General features: G+C 39.6%; 1 protein-coding gene across 2 annotated transcripts in view; it reads left to right on the forward strand.

Moving 5' to 3' along the window:
* thada (THADA armadillo repeat containing) overlaps positions 1–12,744 on the forward strand; it is a 147,606-nt gene that overhangs the window by 8,892 nt on the left and 125,970 nt on the right. For both annotated transcript variants that reach the window (XM_053502003.1, XM_053502004.1), the window contains exons 7-21: positions 22–70; positions 866–1,059; positions 1,151–1,245; positions 1,337–1,560; positions 3,881–4,584; positions 4,670–4,824; positions 4,909–5,064; positions 5,168–5,275; positions 6,505–6,628; positions 7,733–7,878; positions 8,542–8,767; positions 8,888–9,023; positions 9,192–9,328; positions 9,575–9,706; positions 9,970–10,121. In XM_053502003.1, coding sequence (XP_053357978.1) covers positions 22–70; positions 866–1,059; positions 1,151–1,245; positions 1,337–1,560; positions 3,881–4,584; positions 4,670–4,824; positions 4,909–5,064; positions 5,168–5,275; positions 6,505–6,628; positions 7,733–7,878; positions 8,542–8,767; positions 8,888–9,023; positions 9,192–9,328; positions 9,575–9,706; positions 9,970–10,121 — 2,738 coding nt within the window. The remainder of the gene's footprint in view (positions 1–21; positions 71–865; positions 1,060–1,150; positions 1,246–1,336; positions 1,561–3,880; positions 4,585–4,669; positions 4,825–4,908; positions 5,065–5,167; positions 5,276–6,504; positions 6,629–7,732; positions 7,879–8,541; positions 8,768–8,887; positions 9,024–9,191; positions 9,329–9,574; positions 9,707–9,969; positions 10,122–12,744) is intronic.

Below are 12,744 nucleotides of genomic sequence, written 5' to 3' on the forward strand. Positions count from 1 at the left end.
TGTCTCACATTTTCTTTCTAGTGCTTCACTTTTTCCAAAAGGCTGTCGGTGAATATCTAGAGCAAAACAGGTGAACCTGGGACCTCAGTTTTAAAGCTTACTATGTCGTAAAATTATGAAGGTAAAACAGTAGCAAAACCCGAGAGCTTGCAAATTCGAATGTGAGAACTTGTAAAATTAATATTTGTATTTGTAAGTTGAAATTTATACTCGCAGCTCTGATGTGAAAAGCTGCATCTATCGATTTGCACACCTGTGTTTTGAATTCGAAGTTGCAGATTAATAGTGACAAATGTGTAAAGTGTCATTCACATAAACAAAATGACAGGCACAATTGTGTACTACACATTTAGGCATCGACCAATAAAATGACTTCATTCCCACCCCAGCCCCGCCCCCACGTTTACAAGTGCACAAGTGAGTTTTGCTACAGGAATATCGCAAAATGAGTAGCAAAAGTCAGAGCCCCGGGATTTGAGGTTGTACTGCCAGATCTGAGAGGTTGTGAGCGCCGACTTGTGGTTGTACAGCGAAACTGAAGTAAAGCGCAAACATAAATGTGTAGTACACAATTGTGCCTGTCATTTTGTTTATGTGAATGACACTTTACACATTTGTCACTATTAATCTGCAGCTTCGAATTCAAAACACAGGTGTGCAAATCGATAGATGCAGCTTTTCACATCAGAGCTGTGAGTATAAATTTCAACTTACAAATACAAATATTAATTTTACAAGTTCTCACATTCGAAATTGCAAGCTCTCGGGTTTTGCTACTGTTTTACCTTCATATAAAATGTTGATGTAATGTTTTATGTATATGTAAAAATAATTTATTATTTTTTTTCCCTGTGTGTTTATGTAGAGGTCTGGCCGGTCGTCATGTAGCTCAAGCCCAGCTCATGCAAAGCTGCCTTGCAGTGGTCAAAGCCTCCATGTTGGTAGTTCAGAGATCTCAGGAAGTGATCAGTGCTGTCCAGCTGAAAATGTCAAATAGCAGCGCTCTGCAACAAGCGTTCAGTGGACTCCTGCAGTGTTATACTCAAATTCTCACTGATGGTATGTGATCAGTGGTACTAATATAGCATCACATTAACTATTTGATTGTTTTTATAAAAAAAAAAAAAAAATTTTCTTTCTCTTTATCCAGAGGAGTTTGTTCAGGCAGTGCAAAGCACAGCTGGGATGGCTGTAGTACTGTTAATAAGGTCTGTCATGGGAAATGGAGAGGGTGTAGCTGTTATGGTGAGCAGTTTTTTTTTTGCAACTAGCGCTCAATGGAAAAAATACCAAGGTCAGAACTTTAATTATTTGTAATTTGTAATGTGCATTTAAGGTGGCAGGCCTGTTGCAGTGTGCCCAGCAGGAAGGAGACAGTGCCCCTCAGTGGTTGAAAGAGAGTTGTACAGGCCTGTATGTAAGCAACAGGCCGGCTGCACTGGCTCTGTATCTGAGCCACGGAGCCCTGGCTATGCTCAACTGGAAAGGAAGGACACTGGGCTTACAGGATGAGAAACTGCTGCTCCTCATCCCTGAAGTCATCCTGTCTCTTGATGCAAGGTGAATATATCAATGTGCTGAAGCAGTTACATTATGGGAAAGCTTGCCATGCTGCATAAATTAGTTCTAATTGTTATATTGAGGACCTCATATTTGGTTTAATTTAATGATATGACTTAACTTTGAATATAACAATTGACTCAGATTGTCCAAGAAATGCCAGTATGTTTGTCTTTGTCTCAGTAAAAGCTGAGTTAGCTCCTATCTACTCCTGTTACAGCTCACTTTTATGACTAACAATTACTTGATGTCCCCCCATGTGTGAGCTTTCTTCTGCTTTCCCTGTTGCAACACTGGAAGCACACAACCGTATTCATTGTCTTTGTATGCATACAAATACATTTTGCAATTACTAAGAAGTCCAAACCTGTTTCAGCATGAAAATACTGCACATCCATGACATGGTGTGCCAAGGTTAGAGTGGAAGAACTTGGATGACCTTGCATGGATGAAGATCTTTGGGATAAACTGAATGCAGTCTGTACACTAGCTCTCCTTGCCTTATGTCAGTGCCTGGCTTCACTAATGTCCTTGTGGCTGAATGAGTACAAATCCCTACAGCCAAACTCTAAAATCTGGACTCTCTAATTTCTCGGTTATTTTAACAGCAAAGTAGGATTGAATCGAGAATGATCAACAAACATACCTGACAAACATGAGCCATACAGTGTAGAGTGTACAGTCGTGGCCAAAGGTTTTGAGAATTAAATAAATATTGGAAATTGGAAAAGTTGCTGCTTAAGTTTTTATAATAGCAATTTGCATATACTCCAGAATGTTATGAAGAGTGATCAGATGAATTGCATAATCCTTCTTTGCCATGAAAATGAACTTAATCCCAAAAAAACCTTTCCACTGCATTTTATTGGTGTCATTAAAGGACCTGCTGAGATCATTTCAGTAATCGTCTTGTTAACTCAGGTGAGAATGTTGACGAGCACAAGGCTGGAGATCATTTATGTCAGGCTGATTGGGTTAGAATGGAACCCATGACATGTTAAAAGGAGGGTGATGCTTGAAATCATTGTTCTTCCATTGTTAACCATGGTGACCTGCAAAGAAACGCATGCAGCCATCATTGCGTTGCATAAAAATGGCTTCACAGGCAAGGATATTGTGGTTACTAAGATTGCACCTAAATTAACAATTTATAGGATTACCAAGAACTTCAAGGAAAGAGGTTTAATTCTTGTTAAGAAGGCTTCAGGACATCCAAGAAAGTCCAGCAAGCACCAGGATCGTCTCCTAAAGAGGATTCAGCTGCGGGATCTGAGTGCCACCAGTGCAGAGCTTGCTCAGGAATGACAGCAGGCAGGTGTGAGCGCATCTGCACGCACAGTGAGGCGAAGACTTTTGGAAGATGGCCTGGTGTCAGGAAGGGCAGCAAAGAAGCCACTTTTTTCCAAAAAAAACCATCAGGGACGGATTGATCTTCTGCAGAAAGTATGGTGAATGGACTGCTGTTTGGGGCATCTGGAAAAAGGCTTGTCCGGAGAAGAAAAGGTGAGTGCTACCATCAGTCCTGTGTCATGCCAACAGTAAAGCATCCTGAGACCATTCATGTGTGGGGGTGCTTCTCATCCAAGGGAGTGGGCTCACTCACAATTTTGCCCAAAAACACAGCCATGAATAAGGAATGGTACCAAAACACCCTCCAACAGCAACTTCTTCTAACAATCCAACAACAGTTTGGTAAAGAACAATGCATTTTCCAGCACAATGGAGCACCATGCCATAAGGCAAAAGTGATAACTAAGTGGCTCGGGGACCAAAACGTTGAAATTTTGGGTCCATGGCCTGGAAACTCCCCAGATCCTAATTCCATTGAGAACTTGTGGTCAATCCTCAAGAGGCGGGTGGACAAACAAAAACCCACTAATTCTGACAAACTCCAAGAAGTGATTATGAAAGAATGGGTTGCTATCAGTCAGGATTTGGCCCAGAAGTTGATTGAGAGCTTGCCCAGTCGAATTGCAGAGGTCCTGAAAAAGAAGGGCCAACACTGCAAATACTGACTTTTTGCATAAATGTCATGTAATTGTTGAAACGTATGATCACAGAAACAACTGAAACAAAGATCTAAAAGCAGTTTAGCAGGAAACTTTGTAAAAACTTATATTTGTGTCATTCTTAAAACTTTTTGCCACACCTGTCGACGTGGTCAGGTGTCCACAAACTTGACTGAGTAGTTTATTTGTATAAATTATTATTTTTTTAATTCATTAAAATGGTAATCAAGACTTATTTAATTGATTATACTGCATGGCTGTTAGGACTCCCATGTTGACACAAACTGTTTTTTTTTGTGCCTTCTGTCTAGAGTGAAGGAGTCCAGCACTGTAATGGTTGTATCAAGAGTTCTATCTCTATGGAGCAGTGCTGCTTGTGACTGCCTCCAAGCTGATCCCCAACCTTCTCTCCTCTGCCAATCACTCCAAGGCGATTGCCAGCTGCCCTCACGCCTCCTCCGCCACGTTTACGCCCATTGGGAGCACCCATTGGACGGTGTGCGCCACCAAACCCGTATCCTCTTCCGAAACCTCCTTCTTGTTCATCAGCACTGTGGTGACCCTGCTTCTGACCCGACCTCTGACCCTTACATTAAGCAGCTGACTCATAGCCTGCTGGCACTAGACTGGCATACGAAAGGCAAGTATGGCTCACTGGCATCTCTGGCTGAGCACTTGGGTGCTGAGTACCTTCTCAAGCTTGATGCCAGTCTGCCTTCCAGACTGTTAGCACTTATGGGTGATCAGACGCTCGCAACATACTCCAGTGAGCTGTTGGAGAAGCTGTTTGTGAGTCACAAGGGCCAGCTTTGTGCCCAGTCCATGGACGATCAGGGGTGGATGAATGCCTGGCACAAGACGTGGGTAATCCCGCTGCTGGAGGTGCTGTGCATAGCCAGGCCAGAGCAGACCACTTATATACTGGATTACTTTCTGCCCAAACTGTTGCGCTGTAACCCTGCTAGTTTAGGGTGCATGGTGCAGGCGCTGCAGGACATGCCTTCCGGCTCAGATGGTAAGATGAAAACTTTACTTGTTTTAGGCATTTGTAACAGGATGCATTATAAAATAAATTATGTGTCATGGCTGTGGGTTTTTAGGCTCTATAGGTAGCAGAGGAGCACTGGGTGCATTGATGACATGTCTGCGTGCTGCCAGAGCTCAGGGAGTCCTCAAACCTGATGATGAGCAACTATGGGGTACAATGGTACCTCTTCCAATACTAAAGCAAGCTCTAGTCCACAAACATGACCAGGTTAGCAAAATTGTATATGCAGTTGTCTTATTTTAAGTTACAACGCTTTTTTACCTAATTCCTTATTTTTGTGTGTGGTACTAGGTGCGTGTGGATGCCCTCGGATTGGTGTGTGAAAGCCATCGCAGCACAGAGACTCTGTCCACACATGAAATGGAACTGATCCGCCACTTCTTGCCCAGCAACTTGAACAGCCAGTCCCCTGGAGTCAGACAGCAGACGGTCAGCCTGTTCAAGAAGGTCTGAAACAAATACTGCTGTTTTGTTTTGCACCCAGTGTGATTGGTTTTATGAGGTGATGAACTACTAAAAATCATTCTGTAATGCTGTGTTGTGCTGGCAGCTCCTGTGTAGGCTGAAGGAGAGTACTCAGTCATTGCAGAAGAAGCTGGCACAGGAGAAAGATGAGCAACAGAAAGAGAGAGACAAGCACATCCTCAGAACATACAGGGTATGTCTTCATTCATGATGGGAGGTAGATTAGTAGACCAGTAATAATGGGAATAGAATAAATTGATTGCAGAGTTACAAGTCACAAGCCATGTTTGTATGGAAACTTTTAGCAACCCACCTCTACCTCATTTATAAAGGCACAGAGACAGCTGACTGCTCATCATTGTGCTCATCGTTCTCAGCACAACACTGATACTGACACGATAATGGCCGTTATGCTCTTATGAGTCTGGCCTATATTCAGAATTAAATCCAGTTGTTGTGCGCAGGACGAAATGTCCTTAAACATATTCAGTGGTGAGTTTTTACACAACCACTTTATCCTGGGTACATCTGGAAATTTAGCCATGTCTTCATTAACACACTCATGACATCTTGTTGCAAAATTAAGCAAAAAATCCTTCTCAACATTTTAGACATGGCAGAAAATGTAGTAGGATGTTCTTTTTCCCTTTTTCTTTTGGTATTCTGCTATCCCGTGTGATACCAAGGCTATCCCGTGTTTCTTCCGAAACACGCAACGCCAACCAACCGCATCTTTTAAAACTGCTTACTCGCGCACCATTGGGGGTGGTGTAACACACTCGGAGGACAGTGCTATCTGCTCCTTCCACTTGCGTAAGCTCATAGACACCCCTGATTGACTGTAGAGCCGTGATTAATGTGGGAGCGCAAAGTTCCTCTTATCCCTCCCCTCTGAGAGAGCTCAGCCAGTCAGCTCTCTCTCTAGACCTCCGGCTGCGAGAGGTTACAGCATCACCCGGGAATCAAGGGGACCTTTTTAATAATTCATTAAGAGGCTTTAAGGTGTTTGGGTGTGTATTTAAATACAGTTAAACCTTGGATTGCGAACATAATGCATTCCGGAAGTGTGCGTATATATAAAATCACTTATATAACATCATGTATTTTACACATAAGAAATAATGGGTTCTCGGATGAATCGTTACACAACCCAAAAAATATTCATATAAAAACAATTAATACAAAGTAAAAATTTAAATTTTTTATTTTAATTTTTTTTGAGAAGAATCACACACGTGCGCACACAAATAAATAAATGGATCACTACTTTCTGACAGAATCTCTGGTTACTGGAAACATAATCTTTTTGTGTGACTTTAACAAGGATCTCTCTAATGACACTTGTGTTTGCCTCATTTTGGGGGATTTTGCGGAAATGCATTGTTGTTAAACAATTATTTTTGTGTGTGTGTGTGTTTTTAGGAGTTTCTCTGCTGGTTCTGTGAGAGTTTGTTCCAGGTGCTGCAGCCTGGAGTCTCCTTCTCCAGTTGTTTGGTGACTCTACAGCTAATGGGGCTGGTGGCCGATCATTTCTCTTTCAGCATGGGTACTTTTCAGTCGTCTGCCCTGATAAACCACATAGCACTTGTCTTTATATTTTTTTTTTAGAACATGAGACACATGAACTAATCAATTTCATTGAATTGGATTAATTGGTTAGTTAAATAGTTAAAAGGTCAAAGCTAAAAGAAGTCTGCCTGTCTTTCTGTATGGCAGAGCTCTCTAGCTTATTTATATACAGAAATACAGTTTTGTAAGGGTGAGGATTTTATGCCTTAACTTGTACTTCTTTCATCGTCAGCCAAATAAAATCGAAAAAGTAGATTGGGTAAAGATACACCTCAAGCAGGTCAAAATTCACTTATACCACTTCAGCGCTGTTATTTTAGCGGTAAAAATGTTAATGTTAAAATGTTAAAAATATTCAGTTTAGCTTTTCTAATTAATATCTGTTGGTGCAGTGGCACTTCACATTACTGCTTTTTAGAACATATGAGAGTTTCAGAACATATGAGATTAATCGATTTAGGCTCAGTTTTCAGAGTTTTTTTTTTTTAAGTAAGCCATGCTGTGTTACATTTTCGTTACTTTCGTTTCTTGAGGATTTTGGGCAGCTTGAAGGTGTATTACCACCTTTTCTGTGTCTTCTGCATACCCTGTCTTCACAGTAATCAATGCACAGTTGCATTGACTGGCTTTGTTGGGTGATGTGTATAGCCACGGCCACCTCGACAGATAAAAGCACTAAATTTGGGGGGAAAAATTTAAAGTATCCTGTATTATTTAAAAAACATTTTTCCTGTGCAAAGCTGCATGTTTCAACTTTTCAATCAAAGCATCATTCATTTATAAGGGTAGTGCTGTACAATTAATCACATAAAAATTAAATCGTAATAATACTTATGCTTTTCTACATGTACTGTATGGGTTTCTGCTTACTTTCTCTGATTTAAAATATCCTGTAACTTGCACATCTTACAAACTTCTACAAATCTGATGAAAAATGTCAAATACAGGGTAGTAACATAAGAAAGAGCTAACTGTTTAAAAACTTCTGGGATTAATGATTGGAACAGTTCAAAGTGAAGGCTTGCATAGATAAAATGTGCCTGGCAATTTGTACATCTTCCTGTTTGTTTCTGTTTGACAGACCCAGAAAGTTTTGCTCTGGGAGGATGTGTGACTGTTTCACATGCACAGGCTGTCCTCTACTGCCTGTCCAGTAACTTCCTGGAGGTGAAACAGCTGGCCTGTACACTGCTGCAAAAACTCCCTTCCAAAACAGTCGGCTTACAGGTTTGACCATCTGACCATAACTAAACAGTATTAATGCCACATACACTACAAGTCAAAAGTTTAGACACCCCTCCTAATTCAATGGTATTAGTTTTTTTTTTTTTCACATGGTAAACAATACTAAAGGCATCCAAAATATGAAATAACCCCCTTCGACCAGTCAACATTGTGATATGTTTCCTACAGTACAGTAAACTCTTTTAAACCTAATCTGAGGCTCTAATCTGAGTCGCTGTAAATTGGTGAATTTTGAGCCTGGTGCTCTAATGAACTTCTAATGAGCCTCTAACTCTAAATGAACAACTCCTCTGCAGCAGAGGTAAATTTTGGTCGTATTTACCTGGAATGGTTTTCATGAGAGCCAGGTTCAACACTGACAACACTGTTCTTGCAAGAACTATTTTCAGAACAGCTGTAGAATAACAACTGACTGTTGTTGTTGCTTAATTACCCAAGTCCATGTATATAATTTCATAGCTCTTATTGTAGAATGTAGAAAATATAACATTGAATTATAAGGTTCATCCAAACTTTTGATTTGTGCTGTACTGTATAGTAAGAGATAATATTGCTGACATACTAATACTCTAACAGACCACATTAGTTGTCATTGATGATATTTATTTAATTTAAGTAAATTCCTCTGCATTTTTTGCTGCTTAGGAGCCGGCAAGGCTTCAGTCTGTGCTCCAGGCAGCTCTAGACCTCAGCACCAGTACCAAGCCTTTTGACAGTGTCACAGCTGCCCACTTGCTCAATCTGCTGCTGCACCAGGAGGCTCTCCAGCAGGCGCTGCTTCACTGTGCCTATGAGAAAAGTGTTCCTTTAGAGCTACCAGACTTTATCCAGGCGTCTGCTGTCTCCATTTTGGAGAAGAACACACTAGCAGGTACGGTAAAGTTTTGTATGCAATGTCTTTTACTTATCCTTCTTTTTAATTTTATATATTTTCATGGCATATGCTGTAATGGCAAAGCTGAGCATTTATTTAATGTTATTTAAATTTCAGTGGTGCTGTTCTTGATGACATCTCTGAAGGCTGAGGTTGCTCAGGCTGAGACGTCTCTGCTCGTAGCGGCCTCTTCCTGTCCCTTATATGGCAGACTTCACTGTATCACTGCGGCCCTGCAGCAGCTCAGCACTGGGTATAGTAGCACACTTAGTTAGGTCAAATTTGTCAAAACCATTCATCGTTGTATTTTTTTTTTTTCTCTTACCAAATATTGTAATAATGAACTTCTGTAATGGACTAAACATTTTTATGACTCTTATCAATCCAGTTGGTATATGTGCGTGTTGTGTGCTTGTTGTAGATCCCTCCAGCTGCAGGCTGAATGGAGCCAGGTCGTGTCAGAGCTCATCACTTTATGCTACAGAATGTCTGATGTGGTTTCACCTGTTGTCCAGAGCTCTTCCCCTGAGGGGCTTATCCCCATGGACACTGATTCGGGTAGGCATTTCAGATGCATGTTAACCCTGAAACACGTTATATGTTTTTAATAATGAAATGTATATGATGTACTTAGGAATTCTGTTGTAAGAGAGAGAAAGGCAAAAAAAAAAAAAAACATTTGTTAGTCACTTTTTTTTCCACTTAGTCAAGTAATAATAGTTGATGATTTAATGTTTGAGTTTTGATTGTAAGTAATTTATGCTCATTTTTTGTTTTTGTTTTGTTTTTCTCCTTTTTTTAAAGAATCATCATCTGGCCTGCAGAAGATCCTTCAGGAAATACAACCTCGAGACACCAATGACTTTTTCACCAGTGCCCGAGAACTGGACGCAACCTCTGAAGACCAGACGCGCACACCTCAGGCCACGAGCAATGGTAAAAGAGGATCTAATCCTCATACAGCCGATGTTCTTGACATTATTTAATTTCTCTACACTAAAACTGTGTTTTATGTATGACAAAGTGTATATGTATTGCTAAAAGCAAGAACAGCTCGCATAACCAGCAACTCACTTTACTTAGCTGATAGCTGCAGTATTTGTTTTGCCCTTTAGAGGTCAGTGTGCCATCAGACATAAGGCAGGTTCAGAGTATAGCAAAATAACAGTAAAATATTATTTTATGTGTGTATTCTACAGGATCTGAACGGGAGACTTATCGGGTCACGGCTCAGATGGTTTTGGTGTGTTGCTGGAGGAGTATGAAGGAGGTGTCCATGTTGTTAGGGGAGCTGTGTCAGAGCATGCCTCTATATACACAAGTGTCCAAAGGCCTGATCACTGAAGAGCAGGTCAGTGTGTACACACACACACACACACACACACACACACACATCTGGTAATTGAATGTAATTATATAAGACTGGAATAATTTTTTAAACAACGATCTTTTCTATGTACTTTTTTGGCACTTTTAAAAGATTATCATCAATTATAAAGTTCAAATATTAAAATTACCTGCGGTGATAAAACGCGTTGTCCAGTAAGTTGGCAGCCATCAGTTAAAGCTAAAGTTTGAGTTTAGTTCAGACAGAGTTACATTGTGCAGTTTATCCTGTTAAAGTTTAATTCACAGCACAGCAGCATTTACAGCGGATTAGTTTCTGGTTTGCAGGTTATGAAATTCTTTTTATTTTTTTGGAAATAAGCATAAACTTTACTTTAAGGAATGTACATGTGTATAATAAATGGAAGCATTGTACATTATTTACTGTATGAAAGTAAGTGTAGCCTTCGGCTTAGCATACTTTTCTAATCAAAATACAAATTACACAGAAAAACAGATAATTGAATAGTTAGTCTTTTTATTGGTGAGAAAGAACGAGTTCCAGCTTTTCTGCTTTCACCATGCTTGGTATTTAAAGAAAGCACTGCATGAACCCAGTAGGAAATTATGAAAACACTTAAAGGAAGATGGACAGCTACTGTACATTCTTGTGTTTGGGATATTTGGGGATTGACAAAGTTAGTCACTTTAAGAGCTGATCCTGCTACTGTTGAGCCCCTGAGCAAGACCCTTAACCCTTTCCACTGCAAGGGATCTGTATTCTAGTCAGTGACTAAATCTTGAAATAACATAGGCCTCACCTTACACTGGATGTCTTCCCTGAGTTCATGAATAATTCTTTTTGAACAAATCTTTAACATGACTCAGATGAACGAGTCGTCTCGGAGAGTGATTGGTTCATTTTTCTATTGGGCGCGCATGCGCAAAGCAACGCAAAACCTCTGTATGTTATATACAGAAAACAGTATTGATGGATTCTCAGCAATGAGTCTTCAAGTCTCGAGTTGTTCGTTCTTTTGACACGTGACTCCCATAGACGCTATGCGGTGCAACAGATTTAAAAGAATGAACGACTCAGATTGGAAGATATAAGAGGTTAGCTGCTCATTCTGTTTATTATAATATGTCCTTAGTTGCATTGTAATATTTTCATAACTGGAACTGTAGCCAAAAAATTTGTGTATGTAGACGTATTGGGGGTCTATTTATTGAAAACGCAAAATTTTTATTTATTTTTGATCAAAAGAATGAAATGAACGAAATGACTCAAAAAAAAAAGATTTGTTCATTTAGATGAATGAGATTTTAAGAACCAATTCACTAAAATGATTCAAACTTCCCATCACTATTCCCTGGTGACACTGTGCCAGGTTTTTGCTGCAGTGCTCTTTAGTTGCTGCTTATTTTTGGTTTTCAGTAATTAATAAAAAAAAACAAGTGTTCAGTTCACATCCTCTTGGGTTGCTTTTGAAATATGCTTTGTTTCATTGACTATCGTTAAAGCACCACCCACTGAGGTTGGCTTTATCCAAGCAGATAATATGGCCCTGAACAGCATTCATTGTTTTATGAGTTTACAACCCCTTTGTATAGAGATTGTTAGTGACATAATTAATGATGATGCTTTGTTGATGCCGCCTACTGCTGGTCAAGTGCAACTGAAATATGGTCTCCAGGGCTTAAAAATGACCATGTCAGAGACTTGCTGTGTGGTGAACCGCAAAATGCTGCAAGATGGAAAAGGTACTAGAGGTTTGATCACCCTGATATGAAAAGAAATACTTCTCTGATGTGATACTGTAAATACTTTCCCAGTGTGATCACTGTAGACTGTTTAAATCCTGTGTGATATGGGTCATAGTTATTACCTGAAGTAATTATATTAAACATCGAAGCATTATGCAAAACATTTATAAAATATGAAACAGTTTTATTTTAGGAAATGTATTTCTTGTCAGTCTTAAATGTTTGGGCTTTTACCATCTTTTTTGCTTTTGTATGGTCCTCGAAGATAAGATTTCTCATACTCAATAACAGGGAGAAGCTGTAAGTGAACAACATATAGACACTTTTATAGACGCGGTCTAAATACTCGGAGTGTAGCAACACGCAGATGTGTATAATCTGAGAAAAAGCATTAACTTTGTACACAATTGCTAAAAGAAGGTCTAGCAGGGAGCATTTATACAGATGTGCGTGTCATCTGTGCTCTGTTAGCTGGTTTATCTGTTCAAAATATAGGGCTGTGCAAAACAGTTATTTATTTTTTTGGTACAAAATTTATTATGCTTTTATTATTAAGTCAGTCCAAAAACATTTCTCATTTCCACACATTATTCCAGCAGGAAAGAAAGTAGCATGTTATGTAAAAGACATAAAAAAGAAGCAGGTGCAACCAAGATTCAGTTGGACAAGTGGAGAGAGTAAGAAATATACATGCAATGAAGTAATTAAAAACTAGACATAGGGTAGACAAAAGTAGAATGCAACAAACAAACAAAGTAGAATGCAGCAACCTGTAGCAATGGAGTAGCAAAAACCAGATTCTGATAAGAATTTACGTAGCAGCAACAGTACTGTACTGTAGATATAAAAACACTGATGGATGTAAAACAATGTGACTATTT

Source organism: Clarias gariepinus, chromosome 8, assembly GCF_024256425.1.
Source record: "Clarias gariepinus isolate MV-2021 ecotype Netherlands chromosome 8, CGAR_prim_01v2, whole genome shotgun sequence".
In the NCBI taxonomy this organism is placed as follows: Eukaryota; Metazoa; Chordata; class Actinopteri; order Siluriformes; family Clariidae; genus Clarias; species Clarias gariepinus.